Raw genomic sequence first — 20,753 nt, forward strand, 5'->3', positions numbered from 1 at the left:
GATGGGGTAACTATGGTAACCATATTAATTGTCCCCAAACAGATGCGTAGACTGTATTTGCGTAACGTTATTTGCACACGTATTTACTATGACTTCATCTCATTAAATCAATGCAGGAATGTTTGTTCGACTACACCTGTTTCTACCTGACACACACGCTTCAGGGAAATACTGGCATGTTACTCACACAGCACACTGAAGTGCCCTTGCAGTCTAACGGGGAGAGCCGTGCGCATGATAAGCTATTCACTGGCGCTTAATATAGCCTCAGATGGCATGCAGGCATGAGCGTTGCTATGCGATGAATAAATTCTACATCAGTGAAGACATCTGGTTCTTATCAAGGTACTGAATGAAGCGAGAGCTGCACCTTTGAAACAACTCACGACTACCAGATGAAATATGCTATCTGCGTATTGTGATAACTTCATCTACAAATGTGAAATCTCTATTGTGTTTTTAAATCCCGTGCATAATGGAAGGCTAGGCCGCGCAACGATTTCCAGACGTCATTGCTGGTAATGTATGTTATTATTAACAAATGCACTCCGTGTAAACACCCTTCCTCCCTCCCTGCCATATTTTCATTCAGCATTCAATGTTTTGATGAACCGTGCATTCCATTCGTGACTCTTTTTTACATAATATGCTTATGAGACAAAGATTATAAATGGTATAAATCAATTGCATCTTGAAGTAAAAACTGACTGACTGAGGATATCTTACCGGAAAAACTATTTAGCGTGATGTAAATAATGACACCAACGTTCCATGCAAGGAAATTATATCCAAAACACAACATATTCGTGACCAGCAACGCATTTTTTAACCACGGGATCAGACCTCCACAAAGAACATTGAGAACAAATGCTGCTATTTAGCGAGGTGAAATGCTTCAGTAAGCAATGGGATCCCAACCCAAGGAAATTGTATAATAGAGAGATTAAGGAAGACATTAAAATACCTTTATTCTGGTGCTGGCTCTCGTCTCTCCTCCTCTCCAGCTCCTTGCGGTCATAATTGAGGCGCTTCAGGCACATGATGCCATAATGCAGGCTCACCCTGTGGGGTCAAAAGGTCACAAGGATGAAGAGAGAGGTCACAGGGCTATCTAAATCCATTAGGGCGCTCCACCCTGACAGAATGTTAAAAGACCTGACCCCAGGCACATCAGTGATGTGAAAGGCCTAAGGACACACACCTGCCCAATGAGAATAATTGATTCGTGTTAAATAGAATGACCAAGAATGGGGAATAAATGACCTGTGGAAACTGTCCACCATCTTGAGCTGCCCACGTAGCTCTTTCTTGGTCAGATGGTCCAACATCCGGGCATCCACCAGTGACTCCATGAAGTAGCTTCTGTACTGGGGCAAACCCAGACTGGGGAGCCAATCGTTGCCCACCCACTCATGGTTCATATCGCCATAGGCCAGGATCTACCACGGTAAAATAAATCAAATCATGTTTATATGCAATTAACATTTGATACATATGCACGTTATATAGGCTTTGCAATAAGTTCATTCTGTGCCAACTATCTCACAGCAGCACTGGAAAGTGTTTAATGGAGGTATTGACATCACTCACCTGATCCCAGCTAATCTCTTTCAGCTCCTTGAGTGCGCAGGCGATAGCAAGATAGGAGCGGAGAGGTGAAGAAGAGGAGATAAGGAATGCAGCAGAGGGGCAGCGGGAAAGACACATCGTTGAACAGGAAGAGGAAAGAAGAGTGGAGAGGAAAAGCAGGAAGAAAGGCACAAAGGGAGGAACAGTTTGTTAGTGACCGGGTCATTAGTTTGGAAGCAGTTTACACTGAAACAGAAAAAAGTTTGGGGAAAGTTGAGGACGTTCAATGCTACAGCCTAGCCAGACACACAGAGGGGAAGAGAGAAAGAGAGAGACCATCAACACACGACTAATCACTCAGCTCTCTTTTCATGCCGCCTCTCATATTGTCCACTAGGGGGCAGAGAGCTATACAATCCAAATATATGTTTCTAATTTATTAAAGAGTTTTACTTTGAGAACCTTCAGTAAATGGCAGCAATATTCAAGGTTAATACCGAATCTTACAAATTTAAGAACATTTGTCAAAGCTGGAATTTAACTGTAGCTTTGGATTGATGGACTGTCACTGTGTATGTGGGTCTGATACATCTACTTCACCCATCAGATCAGCATTAAACACTGAAAGTACGGCTACTAACTGGTTTGGTTGCCGCGGTCAGGGACTCCATCTCAGCATGAGTCATCCACACGTTACTGGTCGACTGTGGTAAGACATTATCACAAAAAATATGATGAGATAATTTTGTGACATTATTTTTGTAAACTATTTTACAAAAGCTTCCATTAAAGCACATTCTCTAAAGATCATTCTCAAAACATGCTGATATAAACTAAGAACTTCAAAAATTCATTTGAACTCTTTCTCAATTAAAATTTACACAGTATAATTTTTGATATAATATGTTTATGATATTACTTATAATGTATATACAAATTATTATGTTAGAAAACTAGTACTCCACAGTTTTTATGAAGAAATCTTCATTGTTTCATAGTGCAGATGAGCGTTTGTGAGCTTACGGAGCGAGTGCTGGCTGGGGCGGAGGGGCTGGTCAGGGACACCATTTCCTGAATGGCCAGTCTCAGTTTGAGGCGGTGCAGTGGGTTACTGATGCCGATCTCCCTCTGGATCTCTGTATCTGACAAGTTAGCCATGATAGCTCCACTCTTGACGTTAGCCCGACATGCTGCCACGTACCATGCCGGCATGCCCACCCACAGCTGAGAGAGATACAGAGAGGTGATAACACTGATAATTCATATACGAGAATAAGTGAGGAGACAACTTGCAAAAATGTCACATTTTTAAATTTCAATGTGTATGTCGCAGACAGCCTCACTGTACTGTGTGTAGCTCGGGGGCTCCTACATCAACACTAAATGAATTATTGTGAGCCCCACTGCAGGCCAACCCTAATAGCTTATGTCAATATAGAACTCAACAAACTCCTTTGATTCATTGCATATGCTCAGAAGTGAAGCCATACTTCCAGCCAGGAGACAACAGTGGGTCCATCCCAGGATGCAAAGGGCAGACCCTGTCGACATGCCTCCTCCAAAAGTTCATGCCTAAGAAAAAGCAAAACAGAATTTTTGTACAAAGAATTAGGTGAAATGAGTTAAAACAGAAGGGAGGCAAAATGCCTAGATGTGTAAAATTACTTTTTCTTGCTGCGGCGGTCCTTATCCACCGGACCGGCCATCTTAGTGAGCCCAAGAGGATCCATAGAGCCCAGATCATCAGAAGGAGTGGAGGCTATTAAAGACACAAGAGGTACAAATAAGAAAAGTGATATAAGGCTAAATGAACATAAAACGGATATTCTAGAAAACTATTAGATTTTGGAAAAAAACTCAAATGTGTTTACAGTAATACACTGTACACACAGTTGTAGCCTGTGGGGCCTTTCACCGGGTTTCAAAAAGCAATTACTATAGTAATAAACAGCATTAATTTAATGAAATTGAATTAGTTATTTAATTTTACTTGTGTTTTTGTTATTCTAGTCTGTGATATTGTATTGCTCAGGTTGTACAGAACTTTGGCAAACACTGGTTGTTTCTAAAAAGTTCTGTATAAATACAATTTTACTTAAACTTCTGTACAGTAAGTGTATTACTGTAAACATAATATTTATTTCTTTATAATTATTTTCTTTTGTAATCGACAGCATGCCACAGACGCTTGCAGGGAAAGGGCTTTAACCTGACTAAGGTCTCCTGGCCTGGTCAGACCTATTTCATTTCTTTCATTTTGATTTGGGGTAATTCTACGTTCTGGTTTTGAGCAAATTGAACACCTGTTTGACACCTGGAACATTCATTTGATGAATATTTTCTTTTGAATTTCTATTCTTGTCCATATTCTATTTTGTGGTCAATTACAAAGATGTTTGGGCAGCACTCACCCAGAGATGCTGACTCACGTCCAGGCTGACCCATCCTGACCTTTTCCTTCTTTCCAAAGAGCCGGCCGATGGAAGACTTGATGCTTTTCTTTTTGCTGGCCTTGTGGAGGGAGTCCTGACTGCTGTTCGAGCTGCTTCCATCAGCTGAGAGGCTGGGGAGAGATAAACCGAGTAAAAATCAGAAAGTGTGGTCAAAGAGAGTGAGAGAGCAAGAGGGGTCAGTGATATTAGTGACGTGTGAAGAGGGAGTGAGAAAATACAGTTTTTTCTGAATTCTTTCTGCAGTATGAACTGCAAAATATGAACAGAACACTGAACAGAATATCAGTGCTAAGTTACTCAGTCCTAAATTGCTGATGCTGTGCAGCATATCAGAGGACATGGGCGGGTTGAGTTGCATGATAGTTTACTTGAACAAAGAGGGTTTTGATGTTTCATGCATCATACTACATCTATTATACAAAATAAATGTCTGTTAACAAAGAGTACCATGTGAGCAAAAACTGACTTCTTCGCTTAATATAATCTTGAAGTTGGCCATCCGTTATTCCCTGCCCTTACAAAACCGGATTTAATCGTATGCGCTGATGCTCACGACTATAAAAACATATTTAATGAACAGAGAGGCAGAAATGGGGCAAAGTTTTACATGATTTTATTCACCAATGAGATTGGGAGCAGGACCACGACCAAGAAAAACATCATCCAAAAACAGTGTCCTGTGTCGGTTATGAGAAGGGGATACCGCATGCCACAGTATTGCCTGTACTAAAACTTACAAACCAGGCCTGGGAGAGAGGTCGACCTCCCGATAAAATTTAATCCCAATCCTCATAAATTTTCATAATGGCGGGAGATTAAACTTCAGACAGAATACTTTAAACGGTCACATGCTGCACTAGTCGCACAGACTACGTCGGTTCATTGTAAGTTTGTTAAATTAACTCACCTGCGGAACTCACGGCTGTCATCCAACATCGCGCCGGGATGAGTGTGCGTCATCCTGTCCAATCGCAGTGCGCGAGGAGTGGGTGGAGGGGTGGAGTCCAAAAGGGCCAGGGACCTATCGTCTTCTTTGTTGTTCTGATGTGCAGAAGGGAATGGAGTTACTTGGTTACGCCCGTATATTGAATGTATGAGACCAACACTTATGTATAATCACACACACGCATGCACCTACCTGTCTGTCTGTCTCGCGTGCTGGGGAGTGGGGCAGACGGGGGGTGGTGTGCCCAGAACTGGGTGGAGACGGTGATGCCAGAGTGGAGGATGTGAGGGAGGAGGGGATGAAGCCCCGTCCTGTGCTGTCCCGCCCAAGAGAGGTCGGAGGGATGGGTGGGCCGTCCATAGCCACGCTGCTGACCCGACTCTCGATCTCTTCAGCACGGAGCTCAGTGCTTTCTTTCTCTTCCTGAATAAGCCTGAACATAGTAAAAGGAGTATAAGGGGATGTTTACCTAACACTAAAATGGAAAACTAAATGAAAAATCTTTTTATGCACTAGTTTTTCCTCCTGTGTGTAAAGTAAACTCACTTAATCTCTTTATTGATGGCCTCCAGCTGTTCCTGCAACATGATGGCGAGAGTCTGCACATCCGTCTGGCCGCTCGGTGAGAGCAGCTCTGAGCCGAAGAGCGTCTCCCGATCCTCTTCATCATCAGAACACCTGTCCTCCACGCCGCCCTCAAAGCCAGTGCCCAGCAAAGCCCCGCTGTCCCAGTCTCCATACTTCAGGAGAGAGAGGGCAGAAATCGTTTTTTCATATTAAACCTTATTGTTCATCCATTCGCAAGAATATTCATTTGAGATGTTCTCACTTTGCTAGCATCCTCTCGGGCCCCGCCCCAACGTCCACGATGTGTCCGTCTGACCACACCTCCAGTACCTGTGTTCCCATAATGATCCAGGTGGGTGGTGGAGCCGGCAGGAAGTGACCCACCTCCTTGGGAGTATCTGAGCTCCAGAGCACTTCCAGGCAGAGACCTAATAAATCAACAGTGTAGGTCAAAGTGATGAATCAGATACACGCTTATCCCATCTTGTCATAGATGATTTATAGGGTTAAAACAGTAGAAATAAAATGTGCTTACCGTGAGTATGAAGAACCGGGTCTTCCTCTTAGCTGGTCCAGCTCTAGCTGAAGCCTCTCCAGCTCTGCAATGAGTTGATCCTGGGAGGAATACGACATTAGCATGAGATAATGTAGCCATCTGGAAACAAGTCAAGTAACCAAGGGTTTTTTGCTTAATGGCCTTATAGATTTAAGAGAAATGTACCTTGTTTGCTAAGAGATCATCTTGGATCTTCTTCATATTTGCCAGCTCCTCAGAGAGAGCATTCTGAAAGACAACGGACTCTCATATTTACATTCCTTCAAATTATACAAAGTGACCTACAGCTCATACTGTATAACCGTTTCAATGTTATAAATGTAATACTGTAGGTCACTATGCAAACCTTTACTAACCGAGTGCCGTAAAATTCAGTTTGCTAGCAATTATATGTAAGCAGGAATTCTAGAAACTAAAAAAGCAACCATACAGGAAGTCTTCATGGGAATTAAATCCATGGCCTTGGTATCGCATGCATCATGCTCTACCATTTGGCTTTCTGGTTTTGACATTAAGAACATAGTATTTCAGCTATTTGTGTTAGATTCCCTGGTGAGAATATGATGAGCATGAAACACCTGCTTTTGTACTGAAATAATGAGGGAGGACACATTTAGGAAACCTGGAACTTCAATAGAGGCGGACATAATTTAAGCAACATCTGGATTTTGAGGGAAACATCAAAGATGTTGTAAAATGTCAAGGCTCTTTTTTCTATTTCCGATGCGCAGTCGTGGTTTTGCGAAAAATGCTGGATTGAGGATGAATCAGAGGTTTTGTGACAGGGTAAATCATCACACCTTCTCCTCCAGGGCTGCCATTCTCTCCTTCAGGTGCAGTTGAAGTCTCTCATTGGACTCTGACAGAAGCTTGTCCACCGTGTCGGAGAGACGCTTATTGTGTTCGTCATTCATCCGCTCCCTCTGCCTCGCCTGAAGAACAAACATAGAGTGGATATCGAGTATATACTACATACACGGTACAGTGAAGATGAGATACAGTTCATTGATACTACAGAGTGCCAATATTTGAATTGAGCATCTCGTGTACAGTGTATGCAAATATTTCCAAAGACAATTTTCTCTTTGGGGAGTTCAACAATTCAATTGCATTACTGAGCTGAGCTACAGGAAAGTTAACATTTAGATAAGAAGCCATTTTATATAACATTTTATCTATACCTCATTTAAATCTATTTTAACATTATTTTAGCTTTTGTTATTGTTACTACCATAATTACCATAATTAAGTTTCAAATTCACGTTTTTAAATATAAAATCACCTAATAAATCTCAAATATTAAAGACTCTGAAAAAGACTTCTAAAAAAGGAGTCACCCTCTGTAACTCCTGATTCTTCTCCTCCAGTTGTGCCTCCAGCTGCCTCAGTCGCTCCTCAAAGTTGCCGTGGCGTTCCTCCGCCTAAGCAAAAGTAAAAGAGAGCTTGATCACAACTCCTGACAAATGAATAGCTCAGAAATTAAATATTCAGCATGTAAATGTGCTAAGCGGTTACATCATCATTAAACTGTTTGCTGAATACATTTTACAACCGTATTCTCTTTCTGACATTAAATCATATCACAGAAAGGCTGACAAACAGACAAGAACAGGACAGCACACACCTTGTTAAGTGCCGCCACCCTCTGGGCGAGCTGCGCCTCAATCTCAGGCAGCGTCTCAGCCCTCTGTAAGGTCTGCTGTAGCTTTTGCTTAGCATCATCCAGACGCTCCTGGAGCTGCCGGTTCTTTTCTTCACTCTGCGGGGAAACAAGGCATGAGAGGATGAGGATGACAGAACAATGAGGCAACAAGACAATAAAAAACACCATGATAAACAAGGTCTTCTGAGCGAAGGGGCTTAGTTTTCGGTAGAAAATCACCTAGTAAATCACTGCATCGCAGAGTCATTCAGTATTTAATGCCACAATATAATGAGGAAACGAACAAGCATCACATTGAGTGAGATGAACATTTGGGCTCATTAAAGTAGACATTTTACATTTTGGTGATACTGATCAAATGTGTGGAACCACCCAATGAAATCTCACAAGGTCCAGACATACCAAACACCATGGAAACACAAACTATACAAAACTAAAATAATTCTGTGGTTCTATATGTAGTCAATAATATTTGAAGACCCTCTAAAACTCAACTGTTATCGGAACATTTAGTCTATTTTCTGAATATTGAAAGGGATGCATACACTCCTATAAAAGCTTCTCATTGTGGTAATATCTTTACTTTAGGCCTGAAGTGGGAAATGTTTTTTAAAATGTTTAACAGTATTTCTTTGATATCCAATAACAGAGAAATGTAACATTTCTAAAATGTTCATTTACTGACAATAGCCCCCATAGACTCCTACTGATGAACAAAACCGTGAAAAGGTTCTGAACTCGCTCTAACATATTTTGTGTGTGTGTGTACATGATTTCACTATTGTACCTGTCTGTATAAAGAGTCTTTGCTGGCAAGCTCGTTCTCCAGCTTGTCTTTGATGTCATGGAGAGATGTTGCCTCCCTCTGGGCACTGAGGTACCTACAGACAAGAGCACACACAGCAACTGAAGCGGGCCGCTTGATAAATCAAAACTGTTTTTCAACAGTCTCATTCATAAGTGCCGTCCGGGCGAATTCTTGCTGGGAGCAATGCAAGCATTCCATATGATAGAGAGAGCACATAAAGATCCAGTCTAATCATTAGCAGGTGAGAGAGTTTACCTGCGCTCCAAAGTGGTGATCCGTTCTTCCATGTCTTCCCTTTGACACAACGCCTGGGGTTGAGGGAGCGGTAGATAATATATGGGATAAAAAAAAGGAAGAACGTTCGGTATGGTAGACCGGGATACAAATACGCACACAGAACATTATGTACATGCAGCAACATTTATGGATGGGCGAGTGTCTAGACAGCAGCAAAAAAAATTTATAACGGTAACAATAAGAAACAGAGCTGACTGTAAACAGTTATTGCAAAACAAAAAGGGCTATTTCGTACATTACATAATTGTTCTAAGGGAGTAGAAACTGGCGGTGGAAATTAGTCTTCAAAAGCACATCGAGAAGAACAACAGGACTTGTTTTGGTAACTCAGGAAAACCCATTCAATCTCCATTATAGGGTCTGGGCTTTACGGCAGTCAGAGCAGATTAAAAACAAAAAAATCAGCTCGAGGCATCCAAGATAAGAGGAACGCCAAGCCAGCACAGCTACCGGCAATTCCGGAAAATTCCATAAGTTGCGAGTCGGTGACATGAAACAGACGTTGTTGCCAAGTTGGCAAGTCATTGTGTTACCGCGGGAGAGAACTGCATGCTTCTATTATACTGAAAATTAGACTTCTTCCACTGAATAATGTCAGATAGACAGCTGATTATTTTGTTGACAGTTTGATGGGTCTTGATTCAGCTGACGGGCACACCCATCAACAACCAGAGCACTTCACCACTAACTGTTCACAGTAGCAGGAAACCCTTCTAGATGAGAAAAGAGGCGGGGACGATGTGAAACCGTGATTGCGTGCGGTGCTTGAGTTTGTTTTGGAGAGGTTTAATGAGATTTCACCTCTTTTACATCCCTCTGAAGTTTCTGATTGGCTTCCTCAGATTTAGCTAATTCCCTCCGGGCCGTGGTGAGCTGTTCCTCGATCTCGCCAACCTGTGCATCAGAGACATGGTTCAAATATTAAGATGTGCACACAAACATACATGACAAAACTTGAATGCTTTTTCGTACAATCATTTTTGATATTTTTGCAAGCTTGCAATGTTGTTTAAATCCACCAGAGGGCAGCAAAAACGTGACACCGTCTTCTGCTGACCATCTCTGAGCCTTTCTCTCTATGGCAACCACAGGAATGCCAGTTCTACATCTGCCTGGCTAACTGGAACCCTCTCATGCAAAATGTGTCAGTTAACAGAGTGCATCATACTGTATGCCTTCATTTACTTCCATCTGGACAAAATGCACAAAACACGTACACAATGGGGTCCAAACTCATACACCACAAGAGAAATAGCTGCAATGCTGTCCAGTCAAACCACGTTTGATGTATTTATAATTAAATTAAATATATAACATAACACTTATATTTATAAAATAATTTATAAAACATTTTTCTTTCATTACAAACTATTTTATCAGCAAAACAATTTAATTTTAAAGTCTGAAGCTAAGTGATATTAATATAAGTACTTCTTATTATTTGAAAATTAATAACATTCTTATTAGCTTTACAATATCTCCGTTTGCTTTAACAACAGCATGTGCTCAAGCTCACCATTGACTCCGTAAGTCATGCAAAACCTGATGATGAATGCTTCAAAGTGCATCAGTTCCAGTCCTCTATTTGCATAGTGCTTTGACAACGCACATCGCTTTAGAGATTTGTAGAAAAGCATCCTGTGTGCTACACCATTAACACCGTTCCTACCACAAATGTACTTTTTTATTATTGACCTAACGTGCTCACTGCTTGTTCTCATTTCAAACAATACATGACATAATGACAAATATGTGATGGTATGGCTAAAGCAGTTTATTGTTTTCTTCAATATTTAAAGTGGATTTAAACCTTAAATGATTTTCAATGTGTCTCACCAGATCCCACTGCATACACATACACATCACACATTAACACATCTACTCACCTGTCTGCACATAAGAGCCAGTCTCTCCTTTAACTGAGAAAGTTCTGCTCTCTGTCTCTCTATCTCTCCATCTCTCTGTCTGTCGATCTCTCCCTCATCCAAGAGAGAAGAGGGGCCGTTGGGAAGCCGCTGTGTGAATCAGTTCAAAAGAGAAACATGAGGAAAATGAACGTGAAAAGATTTAAAACAAGATTCAAATCATTGCTCTGACTAACTTCCTTTCCGTTGTCCAAACCCCGTTCTCGCCTTTTAATCTGATCCCGCAAAGATAGAACCTAAATACAACAAACAAAATTGAGCACTCGAGACCCACAGACCAGACAGAGAAAACGGCACAAACATGCATTATGATAATATGATGTTCACCTCATTCGAAGACGTCTCCAGCTCTTCTTCTAAAACAGCAACTCTCTCTAAAGCCACACGCAATCTTTCACGCACCTGAGGGACAGAGAAACAATAGACAATGAATCAGCCGGTAGAGCCTGTCAAAAAAACAAACATTTCCTATAACAGGCACGCTTGCTCTACAGACATCTAGCAATGTGCATTGGAACAATATCAGTTTTTAAAGTCACAGTTTATTAACAAGTAATTTGTTATTTTTCCAGTTTCATTTGTAGAACCAGGAAACAATTTATTTATAAATCTCAACTTTCGATTAATACAAAATACACACTAATTCAAATACACAAACTTTTGGTACTTTCTGGAGCCGAATAGCTGTGGTCACTTTAGCAAATTACAATGAACAATACATGAACATCATCATCTTTTAGAACAGGGATGGGGCGGCTGACCTTTTCATCCAGGGCTTTGTGATGTTCAAACAGAGACTTGAGGGCTTTGAGAACCTCGACCTCACTGGAGACTCCTGCAGGAGACTGAGCTTGTCTCTTTACCACAGTCATCCTCAGAGAACGCTCGTGACGAGACACCAGACACTCCAGATGCTCCAGCAGGAGCTAGACAGCAGGACACGCAACAGAGAAAGTGAGATAAGAGAATATAAAGAGGAGACCGGGGCTAGTTGTCACATGAGTTCATTGTCACGAATCACGAAATATACATAGGGAAAATCAGTCCCATATGTAAGCAAGGTTTAAGATTTACACTCCAACTGTAATATTCAAAGAAACAAACACCTCAAACTAAAAAATCACAAACACAGTGAATCAAACCACAGTTGGTTTGTTTTGATTTAAGCCTTAATAACTCATACATAAGTACAGCTAACTAACACAATAAAAACATGATTACATAATAAAAAACATGATTTTTGAGTTCTGTTTTTGGAACCAAACTCTTCATATGAAGTTGCACAATCACACCTATACACACATATTGGGCTTCCATGTTTTATGGTGATTTCCAAATACCTAATGATTTTTATACCATTCAAACTGTACAATGTATCTCCCAGTCCTCATAGAAAACTTTTTTACATTTTCATTATTAAGACATTATTAAGTTAAGCTAAATAATAAGCAGTTTTAAAAGAAAATTGGACTTTGTGGGGACATTTGGTCGCCACACTGAAGGGTTTACCAGGACCACACACACATACACATAGATGATGGTTATGGAGTTACTGACCCGTGTGTTGTTCCTCTCCGCCTTGAGCTCAGCAATTTCTTCCTCTCTCTCCAGCAGCTGCTCTCGACATACATTCAGCTCTTTGGTCAACACCGCAAACTCCTGCTCACACACACAAAACGCGATCTTAGCAGACAATCAACGCAACAATTAGACCAAAAAGTGCATATCCAGTGCTGTGGTCAGCCTAAAATATATTTACATGTGCTACATCACATACACACTCTCAAACCACACACACATTATGTGGAATAATGTGTCAACGATAAACCAGCATACAAACACCATCACATATTGATTTTAGGAATCCTAAGAAATGTATAAATTTGCTGTTAATCTAATACTCACAACCATCACACAAACTATACAACACAGCAACACACTAAACGCCATCACACAAACAGTGTAACACACCCACAAGCCCAACACCATCACACAAACATCCTAAAAATCCCACGCTCAACACCATCACACAAACAGTGTAACACACCCACAAGCCCAACACCATCACACAAACATCCTAAAAATCCCACGCTCAACACCATCACACAAACACTGTAACACACCCACAAGCCCAACACCATCACACAAACATCCTAAAAATCCCACGCTCAACACCATCACACAAACACTGTAACACACCCACAAGCCCAACACCATCACACAAACATCCTAAAAATCCCACGCTCAACACCATCACACAAACACTGTAACACACCCACAAGCCCAACACCATCACACAAACATCCTAAAAATCCCACGCTCAACACCATCACACAAACATTGTAACACACCCACAAGCCCAACACCATCACACAAACATCCTAAAAATCCCACGCTCAACACCATCACACAAACAGTGTAACACACCCACAAACCCAACACCATCACACAAACATCCTAAAAATCCCACGCTCAACACCATCACACAAACACTGTAACACACCCACAAGCCCAACACCATCACACAAACATCCTAAAAATCCCACGCTCAACACCATCACACAAACATTGTAACACACCCACAAGCCCAACACCATCACACAAACATCCTAAAAATCCCACGCTCAACACCATCACACAAACAGTGTAACACACCCACAAGCCCAACACCATCACACAAACATCCTAAAAATCCCACGCTCAACACCATCACACAAACACTGTAACACACCCACAAACCCAACACCATCACACAAACATCCTAAAAATCCCACGCTCAACACCATCACACAAACATTGTAACACACCCACAAGCCCAACACCATCACACAAACATCCTAAAAATCCCACGCTCAACACCATCACACAAACACTGTAACACACCCACAAACCCAACACCATCACACAAACATCCTAAAAATCCCACGCTCAACACCATCACACAAACATTGTAACCAATACACATCCTCAACACCATCTCACAAACACACTAACACATCTACACGCTCAACACCATCACACAAACATCCTAAAAATCCCACGCTCAACACCATCACACAAACACTGTAACACACCCACAAACCCAACACCATCACACAAACATCCTAAAAATCCCACGCTCAACACCATCACACAAACACTGTAACCAATACACATCCTCAACACCATCTCACAAACACACTAACACATCTACACGCTCAACACCATCACACAAACAATACAACACTTCCATACACTCAAAACCATCACACAAACACTATAACACAACCACACGCTCAACTCCATCTCACAAACACAATAACACATCTACACGCTCAACGGCATCACACAAACAATACAACACATCCATACGCTCAACACCATTACACTAACAGTATAACACAACCACACGCTCAATGGCATCTCATAAACACAATAACACATCTACAAGCTCAACACCATCACAAAAAAAAATACAAAACATCCATACACTCAAAACCATCACACAAACACTATAACACAACCACACGCTCAACTCCATCTCACAAACACAATAACACATCTACACGCTCAACGGCATCACACAAACAATACAACACATCCATACGCTCAACACCATTACACTAACAGTATAACACAACCACACGCTCAATGGCATCTCATAAACACAATAACACATCTACACGCTCAACGGCATCACACAAACAATACAACACATCCATACGCTCAACACCATTACACTAACAGTATAACACAACCACACGCTCAATGGCATCTCATAAACACAATAACACATCTACAAGCTCAACGCCATCACAAAAAAAATACAACACATCCATACACTCAACACCATCACACAAACACTATAACACAACCACACGCTCAACGGCATCACACAAACAATAAAATATATCTACACGCTCAACACTATCACACAGACACTACACCACAACTACACGCCCAACGTGTTCACAAAAACACTATAACTCATCTGCACACTCAACATCATCACACAAACACTATAACACATTGACACGCTCGACACAAGCACAAAAAAACTGCCACAAATCCACACACTCAACAAAAGCAAACATTCAATGACCGTGTGAATGTTGGTTTCCACAGTTTGTGTCTGTGTGAAACACGTTCTGAATACTCCAATAAACAATTCTTGGGTGCCATAAGGCACCATGTTGTCTTAGATGACATATGGCCTGACATGCTTAATTCAGCACACCTAAAACCGCACCATCCCTTCCCAGCTGCCTATATGTGATAGGGCCTGTTCATAGAGAAACACACGGCACAACTTCTCTGTCAAGCGCAGACAGTCACCATGCCAGACTACATGTACATGTTGCTATGTACTCATGTATTAGGCATTGTGTGTTCATTTGCTCAAATCCACAGCAGATGTTTGTTTTTTTATTAGATGATGTTGAAATATGTGTGAGAGCTGACATTGCAAACGTTAAGCAACGTGGCAAAATGCTAAGCAATTACGTTCCCTCTGCAATGCAAACCCAACCCACAACCCATCAAACAGCATGTTCTTTGCAAAATATTTAGACCAATCACAATGCATGTACAACTTAATAAGTTTCCATTCATCTGATTTATAACATTTTGTTGGCTTTAAGTTTACTTGCTGACCAACTTGTGGCACATTTTATTACAGTATTTTACATTTTTATTCATATGTACAAAACGTTGTTGCAAAAATGCAAGCAGATGGTTCATTTTAACACTTTGAATTTTATTTGTTTATTTATTTGTTATTTTGGATCTAATGTTTATAAAAACGGACACCCTAGGTTGTCATATGATGTCACATGCCTTCTATCATGCGTATTGTAATGTTATTCTATATTTGGTTAAAACAAGAAAACAAGATTACAAAAATACACTTAAAAGTATATTACAAATTTCTGCAATTATAATTAATAATATTTTTCTAGAAAACTATTAAATACTTTTTAAAACTATAATATTATTATATATAAAATATTTAATACTTTTAAATAACAATCCAGATTTTTTGCAGGGCACCTAAAATTCCAGTGTCCATCTATGTTGATTTCTTTAATAACAAGCAAAACTAGGGTAAAGAAAGAAAAAAAATAGAGCAAAGGAAAAGAAAGGGGAGTGGGGTATAGTGGTATAGTGGTACACAGATGGTAACTCAGTGGGCCCATAGGACTTTGGCATTCTAGAACTGTACCGTGCTGAGATTGGACCAGAATTACGTTTGGCACAACTATGCTAAACACAATTGCGTGATAATGTCCTGCCTTATTTCTTTCACTCATTCAAGCTCCTGCTTTAGTTCGACTGACACAAAAGATCTTAACAATGGGTTTTCACCCCTTTTTAATAGCTTGAAACTTTGTCTTCTTCTGGAAATGCTCTCTGTTTTTCTCTCATACATTCTATACTAGTGGGATGCACCGAATGAACCCTTTTTAATGCATCGCACCTCTCAATCTCTGTCTGCTTGTGTTTGCATATGTGTGTGTGTTTGGGCGTGTATGTGTGATATTGATTCTCTTCTTCTCTGTGATGCTATGGGCCCTAAATATCCAGCCTCTCCCACAGAATGGGCCTCTAAAAGATCTGCTATTTTGAGCCAAATGTAAATGGCAGTTGATTTATAAATGTTACCAGTATCAAATATATTCACAAGTTATGATTCACAAAATACAATTCAAGATGGCAAAACGTAACTGAATCTGTGAATCTGAAAAGTGCGACTGTATTCAACCCGATACCTTGGCTATGGAAAATGACTCGTGTCATGTTGAAATGTCATAATGACAAGGAAACAAACTTGCATGATATTGTTTTTCATTTACAACCTACAGAAATTCTGAAGCCAAAATTCTAACTTCGCATTTTTATGCTGCTTTTAACTCACATTAGACATTTCTATGCTAATATTGCCAATATTATCTTCATAAAAATAGGTAACACTAAATAGGATATATTTTTGAGTTAAAATACGTCAATCTCAAAACTTCAGCATGTACAGTATGTGGTAGATGTATTGTTCAGCACTACAGAAAACAAACAGTATATGACGTAAAGTGGTCAGTATAAAGGTATAGCAAATACCTTAAATTTATTAAATAAATACTGCTTTTCATTTTCACTGATCACAAATGAAAGAAAAAGAGAGCAGCATTGACATTTTGATGTGAGCTAAATGTAGCCATGCAAGGATTGACTATCATGTCCACAAATCATTTGCAAATGAAGATTCTATTCCTAAAGAAATATATATATATATGAACACGTTTATATATTCATGAAGCGTGTTTCGCATTAGGGAATCATATTTTGTAAATGTGAATAAGGTTGCACATTTCTAATTCTATACTCGTTTTTTCATACTTCTCTGACCCCATATGCAAATGAAACTCCCCACATATTTTGAACAAGAGATTTTGCATTCTTTCTGTTCATAGCCCAAGCTCATTACATCACTTTAAGCTCATATGATGTTATTATAGGTTCAAACTCATTATTTGACTAAATCTAGCAGTGCAAGAGCTGTTCAAAAGATTATACCGTTCAGAAATCACAATCACAAGAAGCCCCATTGTGTAAAACAGGTCACAAAATTGTAGATAACCAGATAATCTTTAAAGGGGCGATGAATTAAGACATACATTTTAACCTGTGCTTTTGTTATATAAGAGGTTGTCGTATTCAAGCGAGATCCTTTAAGTGTCAGAACTGAAAACTCCCTTGTTACTGAAAAGAACTGTTATTGACACCAGGCGCAGCGAACGACAGGATCTGGAATGCACTTATCCATAGATAAATTGAACACCGCCTCCACAGAAGAATATCAATGACTACTTCTCTAGCCCCACCCACTGGTTTGCGTAATGACAGTACTGAAGTAACACAAGATAGAGCGAACAAGCAATAAACATGCTGTAAAAAGATCGCTAAAGATTGTGCATTGCCTGGTTGCGGAAGAACACAGTCGCGTCGTAGCAGTGGGCGTTCACTTCCAAGTCTTCGATGTGGCACGCCCATAAAACAGAGCGTTTGTCGAGCTAGCCTCAAAACCCGGGTAGAAAAGAACCTATTACTTATTGATTCTGATGTTTAAGAATGTAAAAACTTCCTGAACTTCATAAGTTGACCTCAGACAACCGCATAAAATAATAAAAACAGTTCAGGACATTTTTAAAAGATATGCAGGACACCATAAATTAGATCAGAAGAGACAAACCTCAGGCAAAGGTGATCAGATCAGCCCCTAGCTAGTCTGGAACATTGGCTTAAATGTTAGCCAGATCAGTCAGGTACACGTAAAGACTGCCTGAGATGCATTGACAAAAAAACTGACGTTTAGTTATGACCAAAGTTCAGCCCAACTGAAATGATCCTCTCCTACTCTTGTTCCTGACTTTTTCTTCTTTGTTGCATCACTTATACTGGCAGTTCACGCTTCCGGCAATCACAGGATTTCATCCATTTTCCAATATTTAATTCAAGAAATTCTTAAAACATGCTATTCTGAATCTAAAAAGACTATTCTTAAGGTCTGAAACAGCTTGTCCAAAAATAAAAATGCTGTTATTATTTACTCATCTTAACGATTAAAAAAAGCTGTATGATTTCCTTCTTTCTGTTGGACACAAAACAAGATTTGTACTGGAAAACATTATACTTTTTGCTTTTTCCTATAATTACAATGAGACTGGGGCTTTTCAAGCACTTTTAATAGGACTCAGAAGCATCCCAAACATAGCTGCTACAAAAATTTGTCTTCTGAACATTCCATGTCTTCTGAAGTCGTATATAGCAGTATTTAATGTATTAAATAAGTAAAAATCTTCCCTTGCTCTCCTTGGCACATTCATGCTAAAGTGTTACAAAATTCACGAAAGACATTCCTATTTACTATTTTACTACTTTTATAAAACCTTTATGGTATTTTGCACTCTCGTTGAAGCTTAAAAACATAAATTCCCTATTCATTGTATTTGCATAAAAATATTTCATCTTTTGCGCTCCACAATAGAAAACTACACAGATAGTGACCAAGTTTTGTTTAAACGAATCTTCTAACATTCTAACAAGACAATATAAAACTGCACAACCACAAGAGACATTCTGCATTAAACACGGTTTGGAGCACACACAAAGCCCTGATGCGTACCTGTGGCAGTGCGATGGACAGTTGTCTCTGTAGCGAGTCCTTCTCGTGACCCAGCTCTCGTAGACGTAATTGTGCCGTGCCGAGACTATCCTGGGTCTCTCTGAGACTCTCCAGCAGCCTCTCTCTCTCCGTCAGCATGTTCACCATCAGAGACTCCAAGTTTCCAGTGCTCCCTCCCTCGTCCCCACCACGAGCCTCTCGGCCTCCATACCCACCACCCATGCCCCCTGCACCGCCCCCCAAACCACCACCTCCTCCAGCAGGAGAGGACGGGCCTCCTCCTCCGCCTCCCCGTCCATCCTCTGAGATGGTGGGCATCACCTCACACATCATCTTGAGGCCGTGGAAGGTGTGAACGAGTGCGTGAAGTTGTTATCTGATAGCGTGAGAGAGGTTAAGGGTTGAGCTTTTATGTCTGGTCCCCACAAGTTTCCAAAAGGGGGATTTGCGGGATTCACAGCGTGGACTGCTTACGCGTCAGATCCGGTGGTGTTTGCGTGTTCAGGATTCTAATGTTGTCGTTCATATGCGGGTGTTAATATGAGCATTTGGAGTCGGATAGAGTGTGATAATAGTGTGTGGGAATGTGTGCAGTACAGATGGATATTGTGTGTTCAGTGGATGTTTGATGTGTACATATAATGTTGTTTAAAGTATTGCAGATATTTTATAATATACTATGTGTGTGCTCAGACCTGGTTTGAGTGACTGGTGTGTGTGTATACGCAGCTAAAATGTGTAAACGGTGCAATTTTTCGTTTCTTTTCCTTTATATCTTCTTTCTTTCTGTTTCCCCCCCTATTTAATCGTTTCAGCCTTCTTCTCCACCTTGGCGGAATATCCTAATTGCTGTGCTCTTCTTCAAAGGTAGACACGTGCCAGTTTATCTGAATTTTTCTGTTGTTTTCCTCTTTGTGGGTTTATTATCCACAGCTTTTTCCTCAATGTTCAGGTAGGTTATGAGTTGTGTTGTTAATTCCCGAATGGCTTCAAGGCTCCTGATTTGCTTTTAGTATGTGCTGTTGAAAATCCTTGGCTTGGGTGCGTTTGGGCGGAGCAGTAGGGTGTGGTCTCGGCAGGGGTGAAAGCGGCGGGATAAAGTAGGAGGGGAAAGTCGTCGGGTTACAGGGACTGGATTGGGTAAAAGGAAGGGTGGGCATTGAGGAGAGTCTTCTACCCACTGGGTTTATACTTCAAGTAAAGGAGAGCTGAAGAGGGAAATAAAGGAAAGTGGAATTAGCACATAATGCCAAAGGTGGCCAGGAAATCTTTTTTTTTTGGTTCACATATTAAACCCAACACAGGTCTCTTACATCTATGAATTTCCGTTTCCAGTAACAAAGAAATTTCACAAATATCCCTTGCTATCTCGGACTGGAAATCACAATTCCAAATTTTTGAAGAAACTGAAATGTTTAACAACATTTTGAAAAATGTTCCGCTTTTGTCTTCTGCAGAAGAAAGAAAGTCATACAGGTTTCAAATGTCATGAGGGTGAGTAAATGATGACTGATTTTTCATTTTTTTGGTCCCTTTAACTTGCATGCACCATCCGCTGAGAAAACACACAGCTCTGCTTTCAAGAGGTTAGATGGGAATTTTCAAGTATTTTAAAATCATGCTTTTTATTGACAAACCCTGAGAGGGATACAACATCACAAAATACAGAGCTACTTAAAAAATGAATATAAAACACACAAAACAACAATGATATCAAAATGTGAGAGAAAAGGGTTAGAATATCACAATGTTGCCATTGTTAGCATATCATGCATCAAGCACAGGCATTTACTGCTTAAAATGTTGGGATACAA

The 20,753-nt window shown here is 40.4% G+C and overlaps 1 protein-coding gene across 1 annotated transcript in view; it reads right to left on the reverse strand.

Annotated features, from left to right (window-relative positions):
- Nucleotides 1-20,147, reverse strand: part of ppfia3 (PTPRF interacting protein alpha 3) — a 28,390-nt gene extending 8,243 nt beyond the window's left edge. The window contains exons 1-26 of the mRNA XM_079457454.1: nt 18,940-20,147; nt 12,342-12,443; nt 11,546-11,710; nt 11,112-11,186; nt 10,961-11,020; nt 10,746-10,874; nt 9,661-9,753; nt 8,818-8,870; nt 8,542-8,635; nt 7,716-7,850; nt 7,429-7,512; nt 6,892-7,023; nt 6,257-6,319; nt 6,071-6,150; nt 5,798-5,963; nt 5,515-5,708; nt 5,161-5,401; nt 4,930-5,063; nt 3,981-4,132; nt 3,235-3,328; nt 3,060-3,141; nt 2,593-2,793; nt 2,211-2,273; nt 1,591-1,617; nt 1,264-1,439; nt 965-1,062 (exon numbers count right to left, since the gene is read on the reverse strand). Of these exons, the coding sequence (XP_079313580.1) occupies nt 965-1,062; nt 1,264-1,439; nt 1,591-1,617; nt 2,211-2,273; nt 2,593-2,793; nt 3,060-3,141; nt 3,235-3,328; nt 3,981-4,132; nt 4,930-5,063; nt 5,161-5,401; nt 5,515-5,708; nt 5,798-5,963; nt 6,071-6,150; nt 6,257-6,319; nt 6,892-7,023; nt 7,429-7,512; nt 7,716-7,850; nt 8,542-8,635; nt 8,818-8,870; nt 9,661-9,753; nt 10,746-10,874; nt 10,961-11,020; nt 11,112-11,186; nt 11,546-11,710; nt 12,342-12,443; nt 18,940-19,272 (3,226 nt within the window). The 5' untranslated portion in view covers nt 19,273-20,147. The remainder of the gene's footprint in view (nt 1-964; nt 1,063-1,263; nt 1,440-1,590; nt 1,618-2,210; nt 2,274-2,592; nt 2,794-3,059; nt 3,142-3,234; nt 3,329-3,980; nt 4,133-4,929; nt 5,064-5,160; nt 5,402-5,514; nt 5,709-5,797; nt 5,964-6,070; nt 6,151-6,256; nt 6,320-6,891; nt 7,024-7,428; nt 7,513-7,715; nt 7,851-8,541; nt 8,636-8,817; nt 8,871-9,660; nt 9,754-10,745; nt 10,875-10,960; nt 11,021-11,111; nt 11,187-11,545; nt 11,711-12,341; nt 12,444-18,939) is intronic.
- Nucleotides 20,148-20,753: the final 606 nt, after the last annotated feature.

This window comes from Barbatula barbatula (genome assembly GCF_947034865.1).
Source record: "Barbatula barbatula genome assembly, chromosome: 5".
Classification (NCBI taxonomy): domain Eukaryota; kingdom Metazoa; phylum Chordata; class Actinopteri; order Cypriniformes; family Nemacheilidae; genus Barbatula; species Barbatula barbatula.